At 37.8% G+C, this 25,928-nt stretch overlaps 1 protein-coding gene across 3 annotated transcripts in view; it reads right to left on the bottom strand.

Moving 5' to 3' along the window:
- MYOM1 (myomesin 1) overlaps window positions 1–25,928 on the bottom strand; it is a 158,206-nt gene that overhangs the window by 79,665 nt on the left and 52,613 nt on the right. For all 3 annotated transcript variants that reach the window (XM_070513340.1, XM_014832874.3, XM_014832876.3), the window contains exons 4-10: window positions 22,421–22,796; window positions 21,807–21,964; window positions 13,878–13,970; window positions 12,187–12,275; window positions 12,016–12,078; window positions 8,238–8,402; window positions 6,070–6,231 (exon numbers count right to left, since the gene is read on the bottom strand). In XM_070513340.1, the coding sequence (XP_070369441.1) occupies window positions 6,070–6,231; window positions 8,238–8,402; window positions 12,016–12,078; window positions 12,187–12,275; window positions 13,878–13,970; window positions 21,807–21,964; window positions 22,421–22,796 (1,106 nt within the window). The remainder of the gene's footprint in view (window positions 1–6,069; window positions 6,232–8,237; window positions 8,403–12,015; window positions 12,079–12,186; window positions 12,276–13,877; window positions 13,971–21,806; window positions 21,965–22,420; window positions 22,797–25,928) is intronic.

Here is a 25,928-nt window from a genome sequence, read left to right as displayed (position 1 = left end):
GGAAAAAACAGACTTTTCTGTCACCTTCTGGATGCATCCACAAGAGAATAAGAACCATGAAGCTTTGCCCATCCCTAAGCTGGGCACTACCACTTTGGAAGAGAAAGGAAAACATTCATTCTAATCAAATGTTTGTACCCAAAGTGAAGATACTTGCAAAAGGAATTCTAATGCAATATCTACATTTGAGTTTAGTTTATCTGAATTTAGTAAAAGTCCAGGATTATACGAGAAACAGAGGACCATGACTGTTTATGAAATGGGATCCTCTGACAGTGGGTCCCCTCAGCAGTGTGTCTTCAGGCAAAGCTAAGTTAGTGAATCAGGATGTTTTTAGGAGGAGAGGAAGGGGAATGAAAATAATCAGTTAGGAGAATTTTAAGTGAGAACCATTAAGAGGCAGAGTCCCTGGGGGAGGGAATCCACATGTGCCAATCCCTCCTGGCATCTAGTCAACCCTTTCATAACTAGAATTAGTAAGAGGGAAGGTTGAGACATGTAGGAGACACTTAAGGGAAAACGCTCTTGTTGACGGAAGAAACGCTTTCTTTTCCTATAGGTGCACTTGTGTAACTGTTCTGAGTTACTAAAACATTTGATAACGCAGCAGGGATATCTGTATACTGCTGAAGTTAATAGGTGTGTATCACCTGTGAAGAGCTCAAGTCACTTTGGTTTTGAACACAGTTTCTTGCCCCATGAAGCTGAAGTAAAGTGTCTCTAGGTAAATATCTCCTGAATAAGTGCTATGGGAGAACCCAACTAACGGGTGTCAAGAACAATGCAGAATCCCTGCATGCCACACAACAGGAAATGAGCATTTTGGTGGGGAGAAGCTTCTTTCCTTCCAGGCTTTGACAGCACTGGATGGGGGAGTGGGCCTGCTGATGGTGCAGGTAGAAGAGAGCTAGAATGCAGGTAGAGACGCTGAGGTTAACAGGCCTCACATACTGCTGGAAAGCTGCTCAGCTGTGAGGGGGACAGCTGGCAACCTCTCGCCAGCTAGCAACTCCTCTAGTCCTTTTGTTAAAAGGTCAATAATGTAACAACGAGCAACCCCTGAGTTGACAGAGCGGAGTTTAGTTCACTGAACATTCATTGCTTGTAACAGCCTGGCAGACACTAGCATTTAGGGAGCCATTTTTCAGCATTTTTATAAAACTGCTTGGAATATGTCATTCGTGGGATGGGCTTGATAATCTTTCAAAAAACAGTTGTGTATAGCAGCTGCTAGAAGCCAAATCCAAACACTGTGTTATGTTACTTCACACTTGTGCTCTTGGCTCCCAGCAGCTGCTATAGAGTGCCGGGCCCACAGCTCCCATTCAGCCAATGCCAATCCTCTTTTTAGCCTCTGCCCTTCTCTCAACTCTCCAAATAGCCAAACTTTTTGTAGATCTGATTAATTAGGTCAAAGATTAGCCTGTTACTCTTTATATTTTGATCTCTGACACAAGCTATTCATAACTTTTTTCAAAATGTAAGTAATTCTATTGTTTATTTTAAAAGTAGTGCATGCCTAGAACCTGTATGATAATTGACCCCATGGCCGAGTGGTTAAGTTCATGCACTCTGCTTTGGCGGCCCAGAGTTTTGCCAGATCAGATCCTGGGCGCAGACCTAGCACTGCTCATCAAGCCATGCTGAGGCAGTGCCCCACATAGTGGAACCAGAAGGACCTACAACTACAATAAACAACTATGTACTGGGAGGTTTTGGGGAGAAAAAAAACCAAACAAACAAAAAGAAGATTGGCAACAGGTGTTAACTCAGGGCCAATCTTAAGAAGAAAAAAAAAAGAACAAGAAAACCTTTAAAATATATATATAAATTTCTTTTTATTCCACAACAGAAATGACTACTACTAACATATTGGCCTAGATTTTTTTCTATATTTGTAAACTCAAAAGTGATTGTTTTTGAAATAAAAACGGTATGGACTATATGGTTTCATGTAAATTGTTTTTTCTTGATATATTTTCACATCAATAATATTTTATCTTATAACTCCCATTGGTGGATATCTAGATTTCTTCTAGTTTTTCCCAACACAAACATTTTTCTCAACTTTGTCTACTATCTTCCTAGAACTAGAATTGTTGGAAATGTGCACTGTCCATACACAGTGGCAAAACACCCTGAGAAAAGCTAAACCAATTTACACTCACCAGCAACGTACTGGAGTGCTGGTCCCTCCATTCCTTTATCCCAGTGGATTTTAAAATCTTTTAAATCTTTTCAATATGATGGATTAAAAAGTTTTGTCACTTTAATTTTATTGTTTTGATTACTAGTGAAAACTTTTTCATATATTTATCTGTCATCTGCAACTCTTTTTCATGATGTTATTTCTCATCCTTTATCACTTTATCATTTCTCTCCCTCTCTCTCTTTCTGTGGGGAGAATATATAAAAGTCTAGAAGAATATGTAATAAAATGATAACATTGGATATCTCTGGAGGGTAGACATATGGATGACTTCTCTTTTTCTTTTTTTTTCTCATTTATACTATCTATTTTTTCACAGAGAACATATTATCTATGTAATAAAATCCAGGCCAAATGTGTGTAGCTCTGGAATGTGTTTCTGCAGACATATGCTGCTTTATATACTGATCGTTCTGGTTCAGAAACTATTTTCTAAGCAGCAAAAATGCCAGAGCTCTAAAAAATGCATTGAAATTGCCTCATGCAGCTCAATGGATACAGTTTTAAAAAACATATAAAATGTCATTTAAAATACTTTGGCAGTTTCTAAAAAAGTTAAACATAAATTTAACACATGACCTAACAATTCCACTTGTAGATATCTACCCAAGAGAAATGAAAACTTAGGCCCATGAAAATGAACACAAATGTTCATAGTAGCATTATTCATAATAGCCAAAGAGTGGGAACAATCCAACTGTCCATCAACTGGTGAATGGATAGACAAAATGAGGCATATCCACACATTGCAATACTAGACATCAGTAAAAAGGAGCAAACAACTAACACAATGAACCTCAAAACATGCTCAATGAAAGAAGACAGATGTAAAAGACCACATATTATATCTAGAAATGTCGAGAAAAGACCAATCTGTAGAGACAGAAAGTAGACAGGTGGTTGCCTAGGGACTAGACTGGGGAATGGGCACAAGAAATCTCTTTGGGATGATGGAAATGCTTGAAAACTGGATTGTGGATGATGGTTGCACAACTTCATAAATATCCTAAAAAGTACTGTCCACTTAACATGGTTGAATCTTATGGTATATAAATTACACCTCAAAAATATTTTTTAAAAAATAATCCAAAATACATCATTTAAAATAAATTTATGATTAAAATCTTTTTCTAAAAGTTGTTAAATTCAAAATGTGATTGCTGAAATCTGTCTTTCCAATTTTGTCTTTCCCATTTGTCTTTTCAATTCTCTTACATCAACATCTGATAAATTTTAGAATCTTTCCATTTCCTTATTTTGTGGATTTGAAAACCAGCTTAAGTATAAATTTCAAATTTTAATCCCTTTGCCCTGCCTTTAATTAGGAATGTGAAGTTGCCTAAACCTGCAGAGAGCCACAATTCTGGGTTGGGGCACTGAAAAATGTTGTGAAAAAAATTCTAGACTATGTCAGAGTTCCAAGAAGTCCATGAAGGAATCCCCAAGGCGTACTTAAATATTTTTGGAGTCACCAGAGATCCTCTCTGGTTCAGGTAAGAAAACTGACAGCAGAGGCAGACTTTGCTTATCAGTAGTCATCTAGCCAGGTTTATCCAGGTGGTTTGGCTGAACAAACTTGATAACTGATATTGACATCGATGATAATTGATATTGATATTGATACTGATATTGCTACCAAACTTGAAGCTCATAACTTCCAGAGTGTCCATTTTCCCTGCAATTCACCCAGAAGGCTAGCTGTTCTCTTCCCCTGGCAATATCTGCCTTTCCCAAAATGCTTTTGTGTAGGAGAAAGTATGACACATTTTTCGGTTGGTGTAGATACTCACATATCTTTATCAGTCACCGGTTCATGGCAGAATTCAATGATCATTTGTTTTTGTTCATTACTGGTGTGGTATGGATTGCTAACTGCCCCTAGTATCCACTCTTCCTGTTTCCTTTTAGTACTAGAACCCCTGAGCTTTAGCAGGAAACGTGGCTGCCCTACTAGAGACCAGATACCCCAGTTTTCCTCATTGTGAGATATGTGCATGTGTTCACTCTGCAGAAGTGGTGTATGCAACTCTGCATCTCCCCCTCCACTTCCTTTTTCTCCCCTTCCCCATAGGCTGGGATGGGAACACCAGAAAGCACCATAGGCGGGTGGGCAGTGGAACAACAACATGGGTGGGACCTGGAACGCTCAATGACCGCATTGAGTAGAACCATCTGGACAACCTGCCTACTTCTGGATTGATAAACATCAGAGAAAAATAAACCTTTATTGTTTTGTTTCAGCAGCTTAGCCTATACCCTAAGCAGAATCCCGGGTTAGGCATCAGAAGATCTGTATCCTAATCCCAATTCTGCTTCTAACTAACTCTGAGACTTTTGGTAAATCACTTTACTTTTCTGAACTTCAGTTTCTGCATCTTAAAATTAAGAGGTTGGACTAGAATGGGAGTCTGAACTTTATTTGTGCCATAGACTCTTTGGTAAACTGGTAAAGAAAGCCCAGAGTCCTCTTCTCAGAATAATGCTTTTAAATGCATAAAATAAAATAGAATACATGAGATTACCAAAGAAACCAATTATACTGAAATATAGTCGTAATCACAGACCCCTTGGGAGTCTGTGGATCCCAGTTAAGGACCCCTGCATGACTTCAAAAGTTCCACTTTGATCAAAATGCCTATGAGTTTATGATTCTATTTAGTGCACAAGAGATAAAAATTTAGCAAGTCTACCTGTATTGTTTATATTTTTATTTTCTGTATATTATGATGTTTTGACATCTTAAAAACTTTTCAGGCTAGGGAGAGATTGTCCCTCCCAGGGCCAGCTAATCCTTGGATAGAGCCAAGGTCTCAGCCTGGATCATGCCTTTGATTTACAAACTAACCAATTCAGAGCCATACTTCCTCTAGCTGTCCCATGCACCCCAGGAGGAAATATTATTCTGCCTTAATCATCCCAGGGCTGGGTACTAGACAACTAGGCACTGCCCCTACAGCTTAGAGTCCATGGAAATTATTCACACTAGCCAATCCTAAACTGTTTTCCTGCCCTGCCTTGCCTTTTCCACAGGAACTCCAATCAAGACTGTGGCCTAGACTCTCAGAAGCCTCATGACAGACTGATGCTGGTGCTTCCCCAGGTGGCCCTGCACGGTGTGCTGCACCTCCTATCTCTTGGATCTGTGAGTATAATAAACTTGTTTTCCTGACCTCTCCTCTTTCTCCTCTTGTGGCCACACCTGCCTCACATCACATAAAAGAACACAGGACACTGTCTTGTAGCCTGGAAGTGTTAACGGACTTCCAAATGTTCTAGGATCTCATGTAGAAATAGCATGCCCACTTTACCTACCTAATCATTCAAGACACTGCTGAAAAAAGAAAGACTCCTAAAATCAACTATTACAGTTTGTTTTAAAAACTAAGTTGTAGCACTTGTTTCATAGTTCATTAAAGCTAATGCTATAAAGAAAGGGCTTGCAATGAAATAATAAATTAGCTCCTCAAAATGGATATTAAAGAATAAGTCCTCAAATAACACACGATTCTTTTGTTGCAGCTTCCATAAACTGAGATGGCTTTTCATACCATTAAGATTTAGCATCTCTCCTCGAACACCTATAGTGAACTGCACTGATGGCTCATTGAAGATGAGGAAAGCACTGACATTAGTGACAGTAACATAGTCTGCAAACTGGTCACCTTTGGGTTGGTGCTTCAGGGTTAACCTTTATACATCAGGCAGGTCTAATTTTACTGGAAGTTAATATCCTTATCTCACATAATCTGAAAGAACTTTCAAATGGTTCTTTCATCATTACAAAAAACAAGTTTGGATAGCTTGATTTGGCCTCAGTGTTCTAAATATTCTTGGACGTTCTGCTTTTTGCTAGGTCTTACCTCGAACAAAGACGTAAGCGCTATATTGTTCATAATAGTCTCCCATTCGTGCATGGATTGTGTAGAGGCCTTCATCTTCTTTGTTGAGATGAGAAAATGTCAGAGTTGCCCGATCTCCACTCCAATGTGTTTGCACCCATTTGGAAGGAGAAACAAGTTCCCCTAGGGGGAAAAAAAGTAAGTAAGTTGATTTTTTTCCTCCATTACTCCCTTCTTCCTCCCTCCTCTCCACTCTTCTCTCTCCCTCTCTCTCTTTTCATTCTTCTTCTTCTATATCAAAATCTTTTTGACTATGAGCCATTCTTTCATGTTTATATTGGTAAAAATACTAGACCAGGAGTGAGGAGGCCAGGGCTAGATACGTAATCTGGAGAGCCCACTGCAAAATGAAATTGCAAGGCCTTGTGTTCAAAAAGCAGAGAAAAAAAATACAGTTAAAGGTACTAAGACATAAGGCTTTTTCCTCTAAAAATAGTTTATTACTTATAAAATGTAACAGGGATAATAAAAATTGCAAAAAATAATATTTTGTATACAGAAAATATTAATGTGATTATATATATACTTTTTTTTGAGGAAGATTTACCTTGAGCTAACATCTGTGCCAGTCTTCCTCTATTAATGTGATATCTTGATTAATAAGATATTTCTGGCTTGCTTTTCTGCAAGTTCAATTATTAGGTCATCAACTTTTAGCAACTTTATTTTAAATCAATATAATTGAGAGCAATATCAGTCACTCTTGTAAATGCAAGGTCACAAATGAGTTTTGACAATTTTTTATTTTGAGAAGGATCTTTCTGCTTATACAACTATTACTGCAGCTGTTCAGTGTTACATGGTTATAGTATACAGTTTTATACTATATAGTATTATATAATGGTATTATGAAGTTAACATCATGTTAACTTTTTGATAAATTATTTCGAAATAAAAATTTTAGTATCTAGAGCTGATGATTCTTCAGGGACAATTTTTCTAAAAAGATTTAACTCTTCATATAAATCAGCTTCATGTAAGTCTGAATTTAATTTTAAATATAAATTTATATAATTGCGTCTTAATGTTTTCTCTTACATGTCCTGTAACTTGTGGAGGTCATACAAGAAACTAAAAATGACTTCATGATTTGCATATAATTCAAATTCCTATTTATGCATTCTATCACTGTATTTTCAATTATGAGGAAAAATTAATTTAAAAATTATCTTCCTTGTTAATAATTGTTTCATCCAAAGTTTCATATGAAAATAGTGTTCTTTTTAATTGAATGAGACAATCTTTAAACTTAATTTCTATTTCTACGCCTGTGGATATTTGCTTTGCAACATTGTGGCAGTTTTCATAATCGGAGATTCCAAACTCCTTAAAGAATTCTAACAACTGCCTTAAGTGCTTTATTGCAATGTCTATATACATGCTTTTTATCTTGTAATATTTTACTGACAAAATTTACTGCCTGACTGCCAGCAGTTCCTGTCACAGCACTCAGGCCAGGGAGTTAATATTTGTGCAGATCTCAAAAAGATGAGTTCTGGGGATGAACAAGCAAGCTGGCTTCCCACTATGTGTTCCTATGCTGCCCCCACGTGGAGCTCCTCCTTTCTTCTAGGGCTATGTTCACCATGAATGCTGCCGCTGCTTTTGCCATTCCTGGCTTCATTCTGGGCCCAGGTCCTGGTTCCACTCATCACCTCGGGATCCCGTGGTACCCCAGACTGCCCCAGGTGCCTGCATGCACAACTGAAGTTCAGGCCAACTGCTTGGTGAGCACACTGCCCACTGCCTACCCTGCCCGGGGGCCAATGGGCTTGCTCCATAGTCTTCATTGGACTTCACGGGACTTCATTTTATTTTACCAAATAAAATTAACACAATGAATATATATGCAACTTACAAAAGAAAATACATTTTTTGTAATCCTTTCCATATATTACTTGGTGATAAGAAATTAGAATCTCCAAAAATATATTACGAAATTTCTGTTACTTTCATATATGTGTAAAAACTTTTTTAATATCCAGTAGGTTATGCCCTCTAACGTCCAGATTCTGCCAGCTCTGATAAATAGATCTGCAGTCTTATAGACATTCATGCTCTGGTGCCAAGCCCGGTCTGTGACCTTCTGCAAATAACAACATAAGTGAGAATTCATTATAGAGGCTCACCATTTCTGTACCACTGGATCTCTGGCTGAAAATGTTTAATTTCAGGAGTGATAACTACACGACAGCCTAGACTCATCGTCTCGCCCTCTCTCCCAAAAGACACATCGAACTTTTCATCAAAGTGGATCTCAAACTTGGACGCATAACCATAAGGAGTCACAGCAACTGGGTACAACAAAAACAAACATCAGTAATTTATTTTTTATCATCAAAGAAATACAGCATTTTAATAAGCACAGGCAGAAAGCAGTCACAACAAAGATCAATCAGATGATTTATCTGGGCAAAAACTAAGTCTCATAAAAGAAATATGTAGCACAGTCACATATATGATTATGTGAAATGAAAATTCTTTGTACAGATATTCTTGCTTCATTGGTCAGATAAGCTAAATGCTTATTTTTACTATTATAATTAATAAAATTTAAAAGATCGGCTTTATGCCTTATATAAAATATAGGTTAAGACCACATTTAGCTTAGACTTAAATAGTAGGCTGCCTTACATGCACTTTTTAATTTTAGATTCTGAGTTCATTTAAAGTCTACTATTTGTACTCTTGGGACAAATAGCCGTATCAAGTACTCATAGGAATGGATTTTTTCAGTAAGTTGCTTCAGTTTCTTTAATGATCTGAGTAAAAACAAAATATTAGAAGAAATGTAAATGGGAGAAAATGGAAGAGCTTAAAATACTGTAAGTTTAGAAATATTCTTTTTAGAAATATCTTCTTTATAGACTGAGTAAACGCCTGCATCATAAACTCTCCCAGGTTTTATTTTCTCTCTTCTTAAAGGAAAGGGCTTGGGAAAATAATGCCCATTTATTGATGGGTTATTACATGCCAGACACTTTGCATTTGACATTTCATCTAATCCTTGCAAAAACTCCATGGCATAGATATTAGTTTTTTCCCTCCTTTATATGGGGATATAGAAGTTCACAAATATAATATACAGCTAGTGCCAAGGTTTCAAAAGTATCACATATGAAATTGAAATTCAAACTCATAACTGGCCAACTTTAAAACTTAGGCCCTTTATCTCACATTTCACTTCTCTTCCTAAGACCTCTCAGTATTAACTTGAAAATGCAGGTTCACATTTATTGAGTTCACCTTGTGCCAAGTATTGTTCCAAGTGTTTAATATCTAGTAACCCAATTAAGCCTCACAATCACCCTGTCAGGTAAGTATCACTATTATCTCTATTTTATAGATGAGGAAAAGCATCAGAGGGACGTGAAATCACAGCCCACGTTCACACCACAGAGCCAGGGTTTACACTGGTGGGCTGTGTCCAGAACCTGTGCTCTCAACCAAAACATTGTACTCCTTGAATTTGTGTTCACAGGCAACCACTAACCAACAGTTAAATAACTTCTCTTGGAAACATGTGTCCCATCTGCCCCACTTCTATGTCATGATGTTCCTCTGAGATCAAAAGGCAAAATGGCTTGATCAAATCTTGCTGATTGGGAGGCTGGTTCCAAAACTGCCTTATGGAGTAGAGATAAGGGTTACAAGGAGGGCATGGTTTAGGTCAGAGGCTGGCAAATCTGCAAGCTAAATCTGGATTGCCTCCTGTTTTGTACCATTAAGAACATTTTTTAAGGGACCGGCCCAGTGGCATAGTGGTTAAGTTCGCATGCTCCACTTTGGCAGCTCAGGGTTCGGATCCCAGGTGTGGACCTACAGGCCACTCATCAAGCCATGCTCTGGTGGCGTCCCATGTACAAAGCAGAGGAAGATTGGCATGGATGTTAGCTCAGGACAATCTTCCTCACACACACAAAAAAGAATGGTTTTTAAATTTTTTAATGGTTGAAAAATCAAAAGGAGAATATTTTGTGACATGAAAGGTCATAGGAAATTCAAACTTCAATGTCCATAAATAAGGTTTTATCAGAACACAGCCATGCTCATTTATTTACCTACAGTGCATGGCTGCTTTTGCATTACAGTAGCAGAGTGGAGTAGTTGTGACAGAGACTGTACAGCTCACAAAGTCAAAGATATTTACAATCTAGTCCTTTATAGAAAGGATTTGCTGACCCCTGGTTTAGAATATGTTTAGAATGAGAAAGACCAGGTTACAAGTCCCTACTATACCACTATATGTGGTCTTGACCCATTATTTAAAGTCTCTAAACTGTTTCCTTATCGGCATAGCACAGATAAAAAGGCACCTATTTCGTAAGCTTTGGGGGAGCATTAAATTAATCAATGCATATAAAAAATATCTTAGCATCATGTCCGGCACAATCGATCAATAAATATTAACTATTAGAACAGGACCAAGGGCAAGGAGCTTTATCTATGATATTTACCAGCATATTCCAAGTACCTAAATCAGTACCTGGCACCTGGTAGGTGCTCAATAAATATATTAGTTGAATGAATGAATAAGAGTCCTCTGCTTTCTATGTTGAGAGCAACTGCACTCAAATCAGGGGTCAGTCAGAGAAGCTCTGAAAGATTAAGGAGTGAGGTTGAGCTGGGCTTTCAGACTCCGGCTCCATGGAGAAGAGGGAAAAAGGAGAAATACGGATGGTGATATGGTAGTGGGAATGAGCAGTTCTTATTGAAGATTGTGAATGATCGATAGGCCTGTCTTGGGGACAAAGGGAGATAAGTCAGTTTGAGAATTTCTAACTATTGTGTCTCCATGTAAATCAAGTATAAGAGAAGGACATGACTTGGAATGTGCTCCTCCCTCACTCCCACTCATCATGCCCTCCCACCTATGGGATTGATACCTAATGATTATAACTTGGAATATTAAAATTAGGAGCCAGTCCATGAAGTCAAATGAAGTAGGTCATCTACAGACATCAAACTAACCAGTTAGGTGAAAAACTGACCCATGAGAAAGTATCTTCCTCAACCATTTTCAAAACTACCACTTATTTTTTAATGTTTGGGAAAAAAGAAGTTAGAGTTTGACTACCTTTTTCAGTCTGACCATGGTAAGCATCTAATTATTTGAACAACCATAGAATTTTACTTTTATTGCTTCTCATGAAAAGAAGTTCTGATATAGATGAAATGATTGAAGTTCACAAATTCACAAATTAGAATGTTTTCTAATTCACTAATCAGAATATATTAATACTTTACTTGCATTTAGATTTCACTTCAAATTTCACTTCATAAATTAATATATTTATTTACTGATTGATTATCAAATACCTACGCTGTGTCTGGTGCTGGGGTTGAGAGATAAAAGGTCCAGCTTTGCCTTCAAGTGGCCCTTGGGCCAGAGGGAGAGACATACATATAACAGTTAAGAGTGTCCATTGTGATAGATGCTCTGATGGAAGTACTGTGGCCGCATCAGGAACACCTAACCCTGACTGGATGGGGTATGGGCGTGGCAGTGGGGATCAAACATGGATTTCTCAAGGAAGTGACACTAACCTGGATATTTAAGCATGAGTAAGACTGCTCTGATATAGTCTAGACTCATGTGTGTATGTGCATGTGTGTGTGTGTTTGAATCACTCTGCCCAGGTTTGTATAATGATCTTTCTCAGTTTAACACAGAAAGACTTGAAAGCAATTGCCATTTTAGCCCAGCACATCTGGGCTTTTATGAAATCGGAACAAAGCAATTATATTTAGAAAGAAAATAGTAACCACAGAATCTACAAAATAAAACTAACCATAGATAGCTATTGTATACATACCAACATATAATATATATTATGCATTTATTTCAGCATTATAGAATAGCTTTATTATGTTGTATTTTAAAGAGAGAGAACTTTTTAAACTCACAGCTGGGGGGCATGGTGGAAACCCTGGCATGGAAGCCAGTCTCATCCAACTCTCCCTTATATCCTAGAAAAGAAAGCAGAAATGCATGTGAACTGCATCATGGTTTATTTTTTAACAATGAGAAGAATTTTAAAAAAATGCATTTGAATGAAACAAGTCCAGCAAACCTACTCTTTACCACAACCGAAGCATATGCTGAAAACTCTCCTTTAACATTCATTGCCGAGGCCCGGTACTGAGCGGTGTCTTCAAAGTCACATCTGAAAGAATGAATGGAAATGAGTGGCTATCAAAGTGGCACACTTTGTAACTGCTAGCTGTTCCATCAAGGATCTCTTCACTAACACAGCGCTCTGCAGATCACTGGCTAACAAATGGCTCTTGGAACTTGATGAAACTACCAGCTGTCTCTGATCTAGTGTGCCATGGGATTTTATATAGTCCGAGAAATCTACTGCAGTTTCATGCCCCAGCACAGATTGGGAGGAGAACATCTATTGTCCATTGTGACCTTAGCCTGCGTTGATTTTAAATGCCAAAAAAAGTCAACAAAATGCTAAGCACATAAATTACAGTGTGAACAGCGCCATGATAAACTGGTCTTAAGTAGCACTGGGAGCAGCAAATGTCTGGTCTTCTACCTTTGTAGCAGTAACCACCAGGAGCACCCCGGAGGCACAGCCTTCCTGCTGGCCTCCCTTAGAGTGAGTCTGGGGGCAACAGGGAGACAGAGAGAGAAAGAAACAGCCTCTCCTTAGAGACTCCCACAGCCTCCCTGAGCCACAGACCAGACCCAGGTCATCTAATATATGGTTCTGTGTTCTAGCCTCAAAGTACAAATAAGTTATTTATCCCTCAGTTCCACTAGTGCTCAGGCCACATTGGGAGTTTCAGCCCACAGCACAACATAAGACGTGCCATTTGGAAGTTCCTCTGAATTATAATACAGAAATTGGGATTTCTTTAATAGCGGAGTTAGGGAGAGAACGATCACCATGGCTGCCTCAGTAGAACCTCCGACTGGCAGAATTGATGTGACTTTAGGTGGGGGTCAGTGCTTAGTGAATGTCACAGGGTCTCAAAGTTCTGCTTGTAGTTCAACATCACTTGTGTCAACTGCTCTGATCTGAGAAGAAGGCTATAAATCTCTTGAGGTCAGAATGATGTAAATTTTACTTTAGGTTTTATGTGAACTGAAAATGGTGGAAGCTTGTTTAACTTTTTCATACAGACTTCAAAAACATATGAGGAAACATGATAAACTTTTGAGGACTTGGGAATTTTGTTGTGGGTTCTGCCTGCAAATTTTTCTTTAAAAACATTCCCATGTTCGTCCCTGCCTCCAGCTACAGGTTGATGGGGTGGGTACATAGTTTCCCATAGTTCCTGGTGAGCTGAAGGAAAGAACAATTTCTCCTAGTCTAGTCTACTTTCAGCGCCACCCACCCCAATCTCCATGGCTATTATTGATTAAAGGCAAAAGAGTATGACAATAATGTTGATTTGGAGCTTTGAAAGGATAACTGAATATAAATGCCTATTTATGTAACTTATTTTCTCACTAATGTCTAAGAAAAACTCTTGAGTATATAAAAGGATAAACAAAAAGATACAAACTAATTTTTTCTCATCATCTTTGACTAAATCCAAACATAAGATCACTTTGGGAGGTAACATGGGCTTGGTAAGAATGAGCCATGCATATCACTCTTAGGTTGCACCAAGAGAAGCAAGGAAAGGGAATGTTCCCCTCTGTGCTCCTGCTGCAGTGAGAAGCAGGCAGAGCAGTTGTTAACTGGAGCAGTGAGAAGCCTCCCTGAGCGATTGCTGGGCAACACACATGGACCCTGATGTCGTCTTACGCGTTAATCTCCAGAGTGTGCATTCCATATCGACTTTCAATAACGTACTTTCCAGGGTTTGCATGGACGTTTATTGGCACCTGGTTTTTATACCTGTGAGACAATGGAAATTAGGTGAAATAGGCTGAAGTGTGAAATAGCTTCATAATTAAAAGCACACACATGGACACAATTTTTGTTCTTGAAGGAACACCTGTAAACACAGCATTGAGGTCAGCAGCAGCATCTATTCAACAAATGCAAATCTACAGTAGATTAAATAAAATGCACTATAAATACAACAAAACTTCTTGATGAACATCCTTTCCTCTCCTCCATCATAAAAATTACATTTAAGAAGTTGATCATTCAGTTGAATCTTGCATACGTAATCTTGAGTGAAAAGAGCCAGACACAAAAGAATACATAGTATAATGACTGCTTTTACATAAAGTACAAAACCAGAAAAGACCAATTAATGCTGCTAGAAGTCAGGAGAGTGATTTCCTGGGGGCTGGGGGCACATGAAGCAGGAATCTTGGGTGCTGATAATGTTTGGTTTCTTGATTTGGGTGCTGGTTACATGAATGTATGCAATCTACAAAAATCCATTAAAGTTCTACATTTATACATAAGTGTATATATATAATATGCACTTTTGTGTGTATATGTTATACTTTAATAAAAGATCTTTAAAAAAAGAAAAACTTGACCAATTGTTGATATAACAGAGAGGAAGGCTTTGTGTTGGGGGTTTTATTGTTGGCTGTCTGTGTAGGATGAAAGCAAACATTCTTCCTACGAACATTCCTGCATGTTGTTAAAAACAATGTCATTGTATTGAAAGCTCATTATATTTAAGTCTTTTATTCTGTCATAAGGAAGCATGGCTCTCGACTTGGAAGAACATAAAATACCAATCACAAAAGAAAACTTCTGACAAATAAAAGCTGGCAGATTCCCTTTTTCTGACTGTCCCATCCCTGGTGAAGCCTCTCAGCCCTCAGAGGGTGGGGTTACATGGAGGGGCCCCTCCTGAGACACTGTCTCCCTAGTCCGGAAGTGGTACCACCTCCTCCTATTCTCAATAGCCAGTGGCTATGGTGCCAGACCAGGCTTTTTTGCTTAAGCCATTGTCTGCCCAAAAGAGGAGCTGGATTTCACTTGTTTCCCTCTCAGACATCCCACCTTACGTGCACAGACAATGTAAATAACAATACTAACCACAACTGACACAGAACACTTACTATGAGCCAGGCAAGGTTCTGAGTTCTTTATGCATCGATTATTAAATTCAATACCCCAACAACCACATGAGGTAGCACTAATTTTTTTTTTTTTGGTGAGGAAGATTTGCCTTGAGCTAACCTTTGTGCCAATCTTCCTCTACTTTGTATGTGGGATGCCTGCAAAGTATGGCTGATGCATGGAGTAGGTCTGCACCCAGGATCCGAACCCGTGAATCTGGGCTGCCAAAGTGGAGTGCACAGAACTTGAACCACTCGACCACAGGTAGGCCCCAAGGTAGTACTATTTTTAACATCATTTTCCAGATGAAGAAACCAACACCTGGAGAAGTTAAGTAACTTGTCCCAGCTCACACAGCTAGATTAGCAGAGCTGGGATTTGAACCCAGGCAGTCTGGCTCCTGACAACATGTGATGCTTCCATTTTCCAACTGTTTTCTATTTAACTGCATTTCATGTCTCCACACTTCTGGAAATGGTTATAAGGAGGTTTGGGAGCAGGGAAAGTGGTGGAAAGAAAGAGAAAGAAAGGGGATAATCTTCAGTCAGTTCCTTCCTCTCCCTAATTCACACACTCACACACAGGCATGTGCACACACACACACACACACGCCCCATGTCCCTGAACATACATTCATTTTCTAAACCTTTTAAAATGTATCAGTCTCCTTCTCCACCTAGCAAAATCCCAACTCATCCTTCAAGGTTCAGATCAAATGCAACTTCCTCAATAAAATCCTCCCTGAAATCCCACACAATATTAATTGTTCCTGCCTCTCCATATCAGTGTTACTTGGTTCAGGTTGCAAGATATAGCATTTATCAAATTATGGTTGGAGATGTGTCTCTTCTACTAAGCTGTCGGTGGCTTGATGATAGGGATTGTGTCTGATGCATATTTACTTCTATTCCCATTCTCAAGGAAGTATGAGTCATAGGCACACATTAGGCACTCAGTGTTTGTTAAATTGGATTGAACAGAATTATCACATGACACAATAGATTAATTGTAGCTTCATAATTTTTGGCCAAAGGAACAGAGTTCTGACAAACACATACTTCATGATATGGATAATTTAAAATAAGTGCATACAAAGAAAGTAAGTTGAGGCTGTTTGCGTCTCCGTTCCCTCAGATGTGAAATGAGAAGGCTGGACCGGCTTAAGAACCACAGCTGCGCAGCAGGTGGGGCTTCTACCCCGCCCATCGAAGCCGCTGCTAGCTGTTTCCTGCCAGCCCAGGAGCAGCCTCAGACAGCCAGCTCATCACAGGGCTTCAGGCAGACAGGACTATTTGATCAGAGATGGCTGTACAAAGAAACATCCTGGCCGCTCCTAATTTTGAACATTTCTTGTTTTGATGAATGACAGGGTAGAACATGTTAATCAGCATGTTCTTGTGAATAAATTGGTTTAGGTAATTTCATACTTGACTCAGAAGCTCCCTCTTGCTCAGGTTTTTCATGTGCTGGGGTGTTTTAAGCAGTTCCTTTTAGCATAAGCAGAGAAGTATCATACCAAAGGCTGTGGCATGTGCTACTTGACCAAACAACCGAGTGACAGTCGATTTGACTTCTGACCAAAAATGTTCATATCTCCATAAAGTTTGAGTTAAAAGAGTATTTTGCAGCTCCCAAGACTGCTTCACCTTCCTCGTTCTACCCAATTTAGCACCTTAATGCCTTTCCCCCAGCTAAATACCCACGACTTTTCTAATTACCACCTGACACATGAAATCAGTTTAAAATACACACACACACATGACACAGAACACGTTGAGGAGCTTCTAGTCTTTCCTGTGGAACTCCGGATCTCAGTGTAAGAAACGCCCGTTTTAAAGCAGCAGACAAGGATTAAGTTAGAAAGCGAGTCAATTCTATTCTCCAGGGAATTCTCCTAGGCATTCAGCTCTGGAGTAGCTTGAGATTGGCTGTCTTTAGTATTAGGGAAGAAATGAATGATTTTTTGGCCTGCTCTGTATATGCTTCACGGCTTGTTATTTCTGGAAAGTGAAATTCCAAACTGGCCAGTCATCAACCAATTTTGGAGAGTAATCCACACCCTGGGATTATTTGTCAAAAGGTTTCTGAAATTCTTGTGAATATTCAGATGTATACCATTTTCCTTATCATTTTCGTGTAGAGTCTATGAACTGTTAGTTTATGAGTTTCCATTACACTATTAGGATTTCTAGAATAACACTCTTTGTTTATGTGTATAAAACACACACAATTCCACCAAACAAATGTTTGTTTGGCTATTGGGCTGACTTTGATAACAAGGGGTTACAGTGAAAGCTCTTTGGCAGTGTAAATCATGGTCAAGCAAAAAGGCTTCACTCTAATTTTTTTCTATCAACAAATAACACGTCAAAATGATCTTTAACATGTGAAATCCCATCCCAAGTGTGATTGCTGCTTAGACTCCAACCTTATGTTTTGAATACGTAGCTATTACTCACTTTCAAAACCAATTAGCTGAGAGAGATTTATCCAATTAGGATAGATTTTGGACATAAATAAACAAGAAAAATCTAAAATAAAACCCCAAATCCTTCTGTTGGGAAGTAATTATAAATTATAAATAATTTTTAATTGTTTTAAATGTAGATTTTTTCCTAAGATAATATGGTAGTAACTGCTAAATTTAAATACATTGTAAATAACGCTAATCTTGTAAAAAAATTCAGTACATAATTCTATTATGAAATTTATAAATTCTCATAATTTGCAAAACTAGGATAAGACTTCTCCAAATCTCTAGACTCTTCCTAAGATATATTTCTCATACTATTTTACTCCCAGGTTTTGAATTATTATCATGCCTGAAGACAAATTTCTTTAAGTGTCTATATGACAATGACTTTAGCGGCAATGTGAAGAATTCCAAACATGTATTTTAAGCGACTCATTTGAGGATCTAGCCCAGTACCCACATATAGATCTGAAAACACGGGTGTTGAGTGAGTGAGTGAATGACACTATTCACTAACACCAACACATTGCTCCACTGAGTTTGTGTGAATCTCCCCACAGATTACAATCCAGAGTTCCATTGACAAAAGTGATCTAGAGTTTGGGCTGGAAATCCAATTAAATCTGGCTCTTAAAAAAAAAGTGTAAAATTAACTCAGTGCTTTTCTATTTCAAAGAGAATTTCTCTCCTCTATTTGGTATAATTTTAAAAATTTGACTAGGCAATACATTTATATGGTCCAGGAACCAGAAAGCATAAAGGGTGTATAGGAAACAGTCCTTCATCAGATTTGTCTGCTTTCTACCCAGCTCCTCCCCACAGTTAACTGCTCTCCTTAGATTCTTACACATCCTTTGAGAGTTTCTTTATGCAAGTAAAACAAATGCAATATTTTTCCTCTCCCTTTAAACCCATATTATTGGTTTATTGTTATACAAGTTATTATTATACAAGTTAATATATAAATATAGCCTATTAAGTAAAACAGCTTTGGTTTTTTTCACCACATATATATTTTTCCTTCTATGTTGACAAAGCTCTCCCCCAGGATGGCCAGCTATACCGTGGTGGTGCAGCATCATCCTCTGCAATGAACTTTTCTACTGGACCCAACACCCAAGCAGGCTTCTTTCTACTCACAAAGTGAGCTGGGAATAAGACGGCACTCCTAAGCATCTCTGCACCTGGCCATGATGAGTGATGTGTACTCCTGCCATTTAGCACTCCCCGGGTAACCTCTAGATTCCATTTAGATAGATCTAGTCAGTACGTGGGATTGGCCAAAGAGCAGCTGTTGTGTGTTCATGTCATTTATTAGACCTCAGGGACTTCCATGACCTAAGGATGACTAGTGGAAACTTGGAATCAAACCCTCTATGGAAAGGGCTGTAAGGGAGCCAGCCCCCAGGCACCCATGCCTAAGGACCTAACTGCTGGTAGGGGAGGCAGCGTGACTGCACAAATCATCATCGCAAACTTATTCCTATAATTTACCACCTTCTATTCAGGAAGGTCATTCCCAATTACTTCTTTGATACTTGTACTCAGTGTCAGGCCCAGGAAGATGCAGTTGGGTACCAAAAAGGCATAAATGCCAGCAAAGTAATCACCAGCAACCTTGGTTCTTGCTTGGGTTGTGGGTTCACTGTTCATTGATGGGGAGGGGCTTACTGAAGATTGCGTACTCTGTACCAGCATTGCAAAGTGAATCAGAGCTTCATTTAATGGTTATTTTTAAAAAGCCACCATACCCAGGAAGGTATACTAATCCCACAAGATACTAAAATCCACCTAGAGGTGGATTTACCTTGAAGCCAACGAAGCTGTAGTTTCCGGGTCTCTCACCAGCATGGGTCCCTGCAAGGCTCCATGTCTCACTTATACTACCAACTTTAAATTCGTTTTTGTAAAGAGTGCCCCCAATTGTATAAACTTAATGCCCCCACAAAACCTAGATCTGACCTTGTTTATGGCCATAGCCAATTTTCAGTTATCTGCTAGCTGATTGCCCAAATTTCAGCTTTATCCAGGGGCAAATCTTGCTCTCTGAAGTACAATTAACTATTTTCTTAGTTGTCCACCGGTTCTTTTGTTTTAATATTTACTTTTCACTTGACTTGCAAGGCAACAGGACTTTCTGTGAAATGCTCTGACTTGTCCCTCCTGGGAGAATTTTTCATAAAGAATAGAGTTGCCTTCTCTAAGCACTAAAGGGGGTGCAGGAACTGGAGAAGGCTTTTTCCAGTAAATGAACAGCCTCCCAATTGTTTCTGAGACCAATCTTGTCTCTGTGTTTAAAATGAGACTCTAGGACATAAAATTCATATGTAAATGAAATAAATATTTCAAAGGCTGATGTGAAAGACTTGGATGGGGGAGCTCAATCGTACTACTTCTAAGCTCCATTAGTGAGGATAACCGAAAATTAACAGTATTTCTATTTTTCAATTTAACTGGAATTCAACAGTTTGGTGATCTCATATTTTTCTGGGGAAGTTTTATCTTTTTTGTTTGTTTTTAAATCACTCCTTCTCTAGGCCAAGAAAATACAATGTAAGGAGTTTAATCTCCGACAGAGTTGGACCTCTGCCTTTGCGGACTCACATTACTCTGGCTTAATAATACCATCAATGGTACATGGCCGGGTTTGTATTCTAGTTGCTGTGTATTTCGTAGGATAAATAAATGCTTAAGAAATTAATATTTATCTCCCAGAGATTACTTTGTGTTCTTTTGAAAGTCATCTTTAACTCTAATTTTTAAAAAGCGGGAAAACAGAGGGGACAATGTGTAATAAAAATATCTACTTGCTTAAAGACTCCGATTACTCATTCAGTAACAGTATATTTTAACTCATGAAAGAAGAAGAATTTTTTACTGAACAAATAACATTTTTTGAAGCTGAAAATTTGTTAGTCTTTATGCATTTCTATAGGAAAGTTTGGATTTTTTTTGAGGTGGGAAGTAATCAGTTTTTCAAGAAGACATGTCCCTTTAATAGGCCAAATTGTGCAACTCTATAGTCACAGAGAAAGGTGAGGCAAAGATGGATTGACTCCTAACTTACTATAGTTTACTTTTATACTTTAAGGCTTATAAATTGATTTTTAAAACTTTATTTTCATTAAAATATGTTTCTACATTTCTCATCTTTGTTCACTATAAATTATTAGCCTGATAATATAGCTGGCTATGGTTTTAATTCTTTGGTTTTCAAACTCAACAACCCTGAAGAGCCTTTATAAATGAAAAATTGTAAGTAAATCCAATATTATCACAGGCAGATTGATATAGTAGGTGAAGTTTTTAAAAAACTCATCACCTGCTCCTTAAGAATAACCTTAGACAGGTAACTGGGTTTATCTTGTCAGCCACCTCCATTAGTGCTAGCCAGGTGTCTGACCAACATTAGAAAGAATAGAAAAGAAAGGAGAAGGAGGCAGGCACTCTGCAGGTGGCAATGCAATTCCATGTACGGTCTATACTGCGACAGAGGGTGCATTTACCACCACTCCTGAGGATTAGAAAACAGCATGCAAAATACCTGGGTCAGAGAATAAAACTGAAAATGTCTTCTTAAATCGGTTCAATTGTTTTCATACCTCTGCTCTCTGTGGCAGACATTCATGACATTTGACGGGAAAGTTCTGAATTTAGGGATCACAATGATTGACAATTGCAATAGAATATATATGGAAGGAGAAAGGGGGTGCTCATTTTTTACGGAAAGAAAGTTTCTTAAGTTCCCATATTGAGTAACGTCTCCTGTCCAATTCCCTCTTTTGTTTGGCTTAGAAAGCACATTGAGACCTTAGCTCTCGTGAGTATAGATGGAGCCCTCTGGGTTTGAATTATTTTTTTAAAAGGCAGTATTGCTTCAAAATGATATCTATATTGTAATGGGAATGAATATTAATTTAATTTTTATGATCCATAGCAGTTATAGACATATTTTGTTTGTATATAAATATGTTGACTAAATTTTCACATTTTATATAAGAGAAAGACACATTTGTACAATAGGATTGTAAAGTATCATAATGCACGTGAGACTGTTCTTTCTTCCCATACATAAAATATTCATCCCAGCTTCCTTTCTTCACTATTCAAAAAACCTATACAAAATTGTAAATACTTTCACTGCTTTTTGCATATGCTAAATTTTTCACTAGAGGTAAATTAACTTTGTGTAATCAATTCTATAAGTAGTTTTCATGAAGATAACATACCATGTGACACGAGGTTCTGGCCAGCCGGATACAGAGCAGTGTAATATTACATTTTCTTTCTCCCAAACAGTGTGGGAACGAGGTTTAATAACAAAGTCAGGAGCATGAAGAAGATTATCTTCATTTAACTTTTTATGAAATGCCTCTGTTTCTTCTAACTGAAAAAAATACATTATCAAAATATTATGAAATCAAAGTAACCTGTGCTACTAAAATAACAAGTAGAAACCAAAGTTATCATTTTTCCATTTGAAGTCTTACTTTTGTATTTAGATCAATGCATTCCTCTGGCCTCTTTTTAAAACAGACACATGATTTAATTTTTAACATTCTAAGCCTGGACAACATATTTTACTTCCCTAAAGTGAATTTCTTAAGGTTCTTCAGAATTTTAATTTCTGTAGAACCTAAAGTTTCACTGAGTTTAAAACTATTGTTTGTCTTTCTTCGTCCTATATATTCTGATGTCTTTCTCCTTCTTTTTGTTAGTTTTGTTCCTCCACAAGACCACATTTTCTTCATTTGAAACAAATCAGTCTATATCTGCACACATACATACAACTTGTTATACGCATTTCCACATTTGTAAGTTATGTTAAATTGTCTTTTCTTACTGTTTTTCTTAGCGACAGCTGTTCTGCCTTTTCTCGAATTGCAACCTTCCTTGACTTCTTCTCCAAAACCTCCTCCTGGTGGAGAGTGGACGTGGATTGTTTGGAGACTGTGGCCTGTTTGGAGACTGTGGCCTGTTTGGATGCTGTGGCCTGTTTGGATGCTGTGGCCTGTTTGGAGACTGTGGCCTGTTTGGATGCTGTGGCCTGTTTGGAGACTGTGGCTTGTTTGGATGCTGTGGCCTGTTTGGAGACTGTGGCCTGTTTGGATGCTATGATGCCTTCTTCACTAGCAAGAAGATTCCTCTGGGCTATATAAGCAGCAGCTTCTTTAATTCTTTCTTCTTCCGTGTCTGTAATTCCACTGACATGCTTTTGGCTAAAATATAATAACAGCAAAATATGGATATGGTGGATGGCAGTGATAAGATTGCCTAATTTTACTAAGTTCAAATTATCAGACTTCAGACATTATATACTGTGCCCAAAGAAAACCTGACATAGAAAAACCTGGTAAATCAGGAGCTAACTCTCCTCTAATGGAAGTGCTCATCACCTTAACAAATAATGACAACAACAATAATAAGATCTATTATGGCCCTGGTGGTTACCAAGTGCTTTTTACATACGTTTTCTCATTTTATCCCCACAACAACCCTATGAAGTAAACTGTACATTTCTATTTTAGATATATGGTAACAAGGCCCAGAGAAATTAGATAACTTGCCCAAAGTCGATTCCTTGGTTTCCTTAGTGTGTTTAAATATGATTGAGTCTATAATAAAAGATTAAGTTATGGCTTTCCTTCCAGAAAAGATGATATTGTAAACTGAAATATAGTTTATTTGCCTGTGATCCTGATATGTGACTATGTGGTTGATCTGGATTCTATTACTCAGCTGATGTAATGCATTGCCCAGAGCTATTGCATATATATAAGTTTCAAATTTGCATGAGATCCTTACGCTTACTGAGTTTCTTTCCAAGATAATAAAGGTTATGTGTGTGTGTAGATAGATAGATAGATCTTCCTCAACTTACAATGGGGTTATATTCTGATAAATCCCTCGCAAGTTGACAATGTCATAAGTCAAAAATGCATTTAATACACCTTACCTACTGAACAACATAGCATAGCCTCGCCTCCTTAAATGTGCTCAGAACACTTACCTTAGCCTACAGTTGGGCAAAATCATCTAACACAAAGCCTATTTTATAATAAAGTGTTGAATATCTCATGTAATTTCTGGAATATTGTACTGAAAGTGAAAAACAGAATGGTTGTGTGCATACAGAATGGTTGTGTTTAGGTTGTTCATCCTCACTACCGTGTGACTGACTGGGAACAGCTGCTTGCTGATGCTGCCCAGCATCATGAGAGAGAATCCTACTGCACATTGCTAGCCCAGGAAAAGATCAAAACTCAAAATTCGACGTATGGTTTCTACCAACTGCGTATTGCTCTCACACCATTGTAAAGTCAAAAAATCCTAAGTTGAACCATCATAAGTTGGGCACTATCTGTACACATATTTAATATGACAATCTTCATTTGTGCTTGCGTACAGCTCTGATGAGAAGAAATGATCAACTGGCAATTGAAGTGGTGAAATTTATAAAGATGACATATTTTTATTTGTAATTGATGATTATGGCAAGTGAGTGGTAACATCCAAAAGTGCCATGCCTAATGTAGTAGCTTATGATAGAATTTGTGCTGTGATTTATTAGTGCTGTCAAAAACTTTTGGATTATTTTTAACTTCCTTCAATATCTTTGTTGTCAACTCCATTAAATGTTTCAGTGAGGGATTATGTTGATTGTATTGAAGATTCTCTTGAAATTGAGTCTCAGACCTCTTAAGGCAGAACTGTATATTTGCTTTTCTTATAAAAATAATTACTTTAAAATTTAAGCAAACACTGACATTGTGTTTGCAAGTTCCTGGCCCCTGAATCCATGTAGTTTGCTGAGGAATAAGACTCAACATTTGCCCAAGTTTGGAATTTCTCATGGAATATTACTAAAACATCTGGTAGACAAGATTAGTCCACTTTGTTTCTTACTAAACCATGTGAATACATTTTAATTTCTTTTTCTTTCTCTCTCTCTCTCCAAATATTAATAAGGTAGTTTCTACTAAGGAAATAAGTAATATGTTCACTATAATTCGGGGGAAAGAAGAAAGATGGAAGATATTTTTAGCTTAGTGTCCTGACATAATTTTTTTTTTGAGTGAGATAGGAAATGAATGAATTAATAAGTGAATACAAAACAAACCATCATGAGAATCTCCTTGGAATTCTCTACAGAGGTTAATATACAATAGAGAGATTTGAAATGAACTTTGTAATATGATGCAATATATATAATAATGGATTACATTCAGTGGTAGTCTTGCCCCGAGTTGAGACAACTCTAAGAGAACTTTAAGTTTAAGCTCACATTACCTCCAAGAGTGAACATGTTGACACAGCTCTAGAGGGCAGAATGGAGTCACAGTCTCCTCGCCTTTTCCATTTACAAATAAGCTAAACCTCAGAAAAACTGTAAGTATTTCACATGAGAACTCAAATTAATATAAAAAATATTTTTGACCTGGACAGCACGGACACTCTGCTTTAAGTGAATATAAGTGCATGTCAGTGATAACCAAGCTATAATCTGGGTACAAGAGCAAGAATATGATGCTGACAGAAATGCACTACTATACATTTTAAATGAATTTAAAACCTCCCCAATACTCTGACTATCTCTGCTGATCTCAACTCAAAAACCAGTTGCTTACACAAAGTTAACTCAATTTATCAGAGTTTAAGAAGTAGAATTTTCAATCGCCATCCAGAAGAAATGGTATTTTCCAGAAATACGCTGTAATTGCAGAATGCATTGGTCAGTCCTGGGGGACTCTCAGCTCTTCCACTACCAGCCATGAAACTTTCAGCAAGTCACTGAGACTTGATTTCCTTGTCCAAAAATTGATATACTAATACCTCTCCAGGGCTGTATTGAGGATTTAGCAAGATAATTTATATAAAACACCAAGTTTGATTCCCAGTAAACAATAGGTATTCAACACAGGTTCATTTCTTTCCCATCCTCTTCTTAGATTGTTAGCACTGCTAACACCATTATGAATTTATTTTCAACACAGTAATAGAACAGAGAAGATGGCTCTCTATAAAAAATAAAGGAGAACCAGAAATAAAACCTAGAAGATAAATTTTTATTCACATTTTCTTTTATCACAGTTTAATTTGTAAATTATCATTTCTTGAGACTGGCCTCAAGGAGACAAAATGGTTTGGTGGGGAAGGGAGAAGACATTGAAAGTGAGAAGCTTCATTTCATACTCACACAGGTGGAGAGACATGCCATACAGGTTAATGTTAATTGATGTGGTTTTTAAATGATTTTTAAAAAACAGAGTGGGAAAAAAGTTGAAAATAAAATATTTCACTCTTCTAGCCTAGCCATCTCCTATAAGGAATATGAAAGTATATTAAACTAA

Source organism: Equus asinus, chromosome 7, assembly GCF_041296235.1.
Source record: "Equus asinus isolate D_3611 breed Donkey chromosome 7, EquAss-T2T_v2, whole genome shotgun sequence".
In the NCBI taxonomy this organism is placed as follows: domain Eukaryota; kingdom Metazoa; phylum Chordata; class Mammalia; order Perissodactyla; family Equidae; genus Equus; species Equus asinus.
The sequence above is the reverse complement of the archived record's forward strand: the minus strand, read 5'-3'. Positions and strand labels throughout refer to the sequence as shown.